General features: G+C 50.4%; 1 protein-coding gene across 1 annotated transcript in view; it reads left to right on the plus strand.

The window, feature by feature from the left end:
• Positions 1-347: 347 nt before the first annotated feature.
• Positions 348-3,952, plus strand: part of LOC109513521 (metabotropic glutamate receptor 8-like) — a 54,924-nt gene continuing 51,319 nt past the window's right edge. The window contains exons 1-2 of the mRNA XM_019866031.1: positions 348-389; positions 766-1,024. Of these exons, the coding sequence (XP_019721590.1) occupies positions 348-389; positions 766-1,024 (301 nt within the window). The remainder of the gene's footprint in view (positions 390-765; positions 1,025-3,952) is intronic.

Below are 3,952 nucleotides of genomic sequence, written 5' to 3' on the forward strand. Positions count from 1 at the left end.
CTGAAAAGGGAGGAGCAGAATGGGCGGGGTGTTTTTTTTTTTTTTTTTTTTTTGTTTTTTGGGATGCGCGACGCGCCGCTAGGGACCTCGCGTCAGCTCCCGAAAGTGATATTGACGGATCAGAAACGGGCCCGGGCTTCCTTGTCTTATTGGAGAGCATCACTTTGGGCAAATATTTGCTGACTGATGGGCTTAAAGATGTGAAGGCTGTCTCACCGCCTCCCGAGTGTTTGCGCGCGACAGCCGCGTGCGCGGGTCTGCGAGCGTCCATTCGCGAGTTCCTCTCTCGTGTGCATGTTTGGAGCCGGCTCGCCTCGGGGCTGCGAGCTGCGGCAGTCAGCACATCGATGTTTACCGCGTGTCACATCAGCGCGTGGGTGTGGGTGTGGGTGTGTGTTGAAGGAGTCAGCAGATAGTGTGCTCTCCTGCCCTCCGAGGGGTGGGGGGTGGGGGCTGCGCGCTCGGGCGCAACGTGCTGTGACAGCAGTCAGTCACTTGTGTACACCCCCCCGTGCAGGTGAACACAGTTGAGAAAATGTCAAGAGTGGTTCGGGGATCAGATCCAGGTTCAAACCTTTAGCGCAGGGGTGTCAAACTCATTTGACATTGTGGGCCGCGGACGGCCTCGGCAGATGTCAAGTGGGCCGGACCATGAAAATTATACCAGAACATCCCCTGATCAGCTCGCCCTCCTGGTGGCGTGCCGCATGTCCGAGCCAACGGAGAATCGCTGCGATCGACTTACGCTTCTCCTTGCCCAAATAGCAACGGATTGAACTGACCTCGTTTCTCTCTCTCTCTTTCCAGATCCCGCAGATCAGCTACGCGTCCACGGCCCCCGAGCTGAGCGACAATACCCGCTACGACTTCTTCTCCCGCGTGGTGCCGCCGGACTCCTACCAGGCGCAGGCCATGATGGACATCGTGACGGCCATGGAGTGGAACTACGTGTCCACGCTGGCCTCGGAGGGCAACTACGGCGAGAGCGGCGTGGAGGCGTTTGTCCAGATCTCCCGAGAAACCGGTAGGGAACCGCGATTGGCCCGTCGGGCGATGGTTTTTGCATTCCGGGTCAAAGTCGATCCGCTCGACGCATATTTGCTGTGGAGCTTGAAGGGTTGTCACACAAAAAAAGGATGCGATCGAAATGCCGTTTGAAGTTGTCGATTTTCAACCAAAACTTGGAGCTTTTAGAATCACTTGGGAGGCGTTCTTGATGATTCAAGTTTGAAGTCCCTGTCAAGTGAAAAGAAATGTTGCATTTGAAGATGAAATGAGATTATGAAAGAAAGGAATTTTGGAACCATTTGCACGTGTGCGAATAAAATCGAAATGTAATCCCTTCCTGTACTTTACAAACTAAAGAGAAAACAGTCTTCCCCCTAGCGGATAATCCATGAATTGCACTTTATTAAAATGATTAATTCTGTGTCTTTTATGTATTTATTTTCACATTTAAATTGTCCCTGCGGGCCTGATCAAACCTCCTTGGGGGGCCGGTTCCGGCCCGCGGGCCGTATGTTTGACACCCCTGATTTATCTGCTGCCTCTGTGACCCGACAGTTGAGAAAATGTCAAGAGTGGTTCGGGGATCAGATCCAGGTTCAAACCTTTAGCGCAGGGGTGTCAAACTCATTTGACATTGTGGGCCGCGGACGGCCTCGGCAGATGTCAAGTGGGCCGGACCATGAAAATTATACCACACTCTGCCCCAAAAATATCCAAAATATCATCTCTTTTGTGAAGCGCAAAATCATTCGGAAAATGTTGACCTTTCGTGAACATATCTTTGATTAAACATTTCGCGAAACACCTTGAATGTCCTTTGACAAATGTGCAATTTACTTTGATCATTTATGCATTGCAACCGCTGATTGTACAAAGGCACAAATCTTTTGACAAGTAATTGCTTTTGAAAAATATCGTCATGCATTTGAAGATGAAATGAGATTTTGAAAGAAAGGAATTTTGGAACCATTTGCACGTGTGCGAATAAAATCGAAATGTAATCCCTTCCTGTACTTTACAAACTAAAGAGAAAACAGTCTTCCCCCTAGCGGATAATCCATGAATTGCACTTTATTAAAATGATTCATTCTGTGTCTTTTATGTATTTATTTTCACATTTAAATTGTCCCTGCGGGCCTGATCAAACCTCCTTGGGGGGCCGGTTCCGGCCCGCGGGCCGTATGTTTGACACCCCTGATTTATCTGCTGCCTCTGTGACCCGTTTTGGATTTTTGTGGGGGCGGGGGGGGGAAGGGGGGGGGTCTTGTAGTATCCCATTACGATGTTGCTCGCTGCCGTGGAAATAATCGTTGGATTTGGGCCCGGTGTTGATCACGAGCAATCCCAAACCGTTGTTTTTGCCGAATATAATTTTTGACCCGGGCGACTCCGATGTTCTTGACCTACTTGGAGTGCAAAATTCTTTTTGGTGCAGCCTTTTAAAACGGCAACTGTAGTATTGATGCTCGGCATCCCTGGACTGTGAAAACAAAACACGCTAGCGCGTGCGTGTTTTGAGAAAAAGGGTACTCGTCTTTTTTTCCCCCGCAGCGGGAATTTCCCGGTGATTATTTTGTGATTGCAGCGCGATGATTGCGGCCCTCTGAAGCTCCCCGCATCCTAATGGCGAGCATCCATTTTAATTGGCGCGCCGTTGTTTACTCTCCCGCGCGAGCGCGTTTGCATGCTAATGTCGGCAGCGCGCCGCGGACGAACGGGACCGAAAAGCGGCCGCCGTTTGTCGTCGACGCGGTCGTCGGAAGCGGCGTTTCGAGCGGGATCTGTCCTACTTTTGCGCGCCCGTGCTCGGCTTCCCCCCGGAGGAGCCGCCGAGAAAAAGTTTGCCGCAGCTAATTTTTCAGTCCGCGCGAGAGTCAGCAAAATTTTTTGCATGTAAAAAAAAAAACGTGAAGTCACTGAAACCAGGTGACTGTCAATCAAATTCCTCTCCGACGACCAGGAAAAAAATCGAGGCCACTTTGTCTTTCTGTCTTTGTTTTGCCGACACCTGAGATTTGATCCGCTTCAAACCTCGGGAATATATCCCCCTTACGATGCGCTCAAAAGCAGCGACGCCGGCCTCCTTTGACTTCCTTGGCTCTCACTCACGGCGGACAACGTGGCGCTCTAATGCGACCGCGTAAAAAAGGGCTCTTTTCGCAACTTTGATCAGAACGCAGAAAATGGAATCGCTGCGCTTTTTCAGCATTGATCTTCTCACGCGAGCCTGTTTTGATGCGTAACCGGTAGCGCTTCAAAAAAAATGAGCGCGAAGCCGTCGCCGACTGCGTATTTGTTTGTGGCGCCGTGTCTCAGAGGTGAGTTCAAAAAATAACGACGGGAAAAGCCCCCCAATGTGCGGTCGGTTGTATTCTTTCGCGAGCTGTGTAATGTCTCTCTTTTCATCTCGGTGCCACGCAAGCGGAAATCGACGCGGATGTAAACAAATGCGATCTAGGCCACTTCCATCGATATCGAAGTGCCCGCCCCCCCCCTCCCCGCCTTCCCCATGTCGGTGTGTTCAGCTGTGTCATATTTGATCACGCCGCTATTTAAAAGCAGCTTAGCGGTGACTGGGTACGATGAAGTGTGCCGTGTTAAGAGTCAATTCGCCATCAACGCCCGCATTAAGCGAACGAGTGGCGCGAGAGAAAGAGAGCCAGCAAATTGCCAGAGAGTAAACGGGAGCGACACCTGAAAAGGCAGGACGGAAATGGCCGGGCTGTTTTTTTTTTTTTTTTTTTTTTTTTTTTTAAAGCAGCTTAGCGGTGACTGGGTACGATGAAGTGTGCCGTGTTAAGAGTCAATTCGCCATCAACGCCCGCATTAAGCGAACGAGTGGCGCGAGAGAAAGAGAGCCAGCAAATTGCCAGAGAGTAAACGGGAGCGACACCTGAAAAGGCAGGACGGAAATGGCCGGGCTGTTTTTTTTTTTTTTTTTTTT

Source organism: Hippocampus comes, unplaced genomic scaffold, assembly GCF_001891065.2.
Source record: "Hippocampus comes isolate QL1 unplaced genomic scaffold, H_comes_QL1_v1.1 scaffold50, whole genome shotgun sequence".
In the NCBI taxonomy this organism is placed as follows: Eukaryota; Metazoa; Chordata; class Actinopteri; order Syngnathiformes; family Syngnathidae; genus Hippocampus; species Hippocampus comes.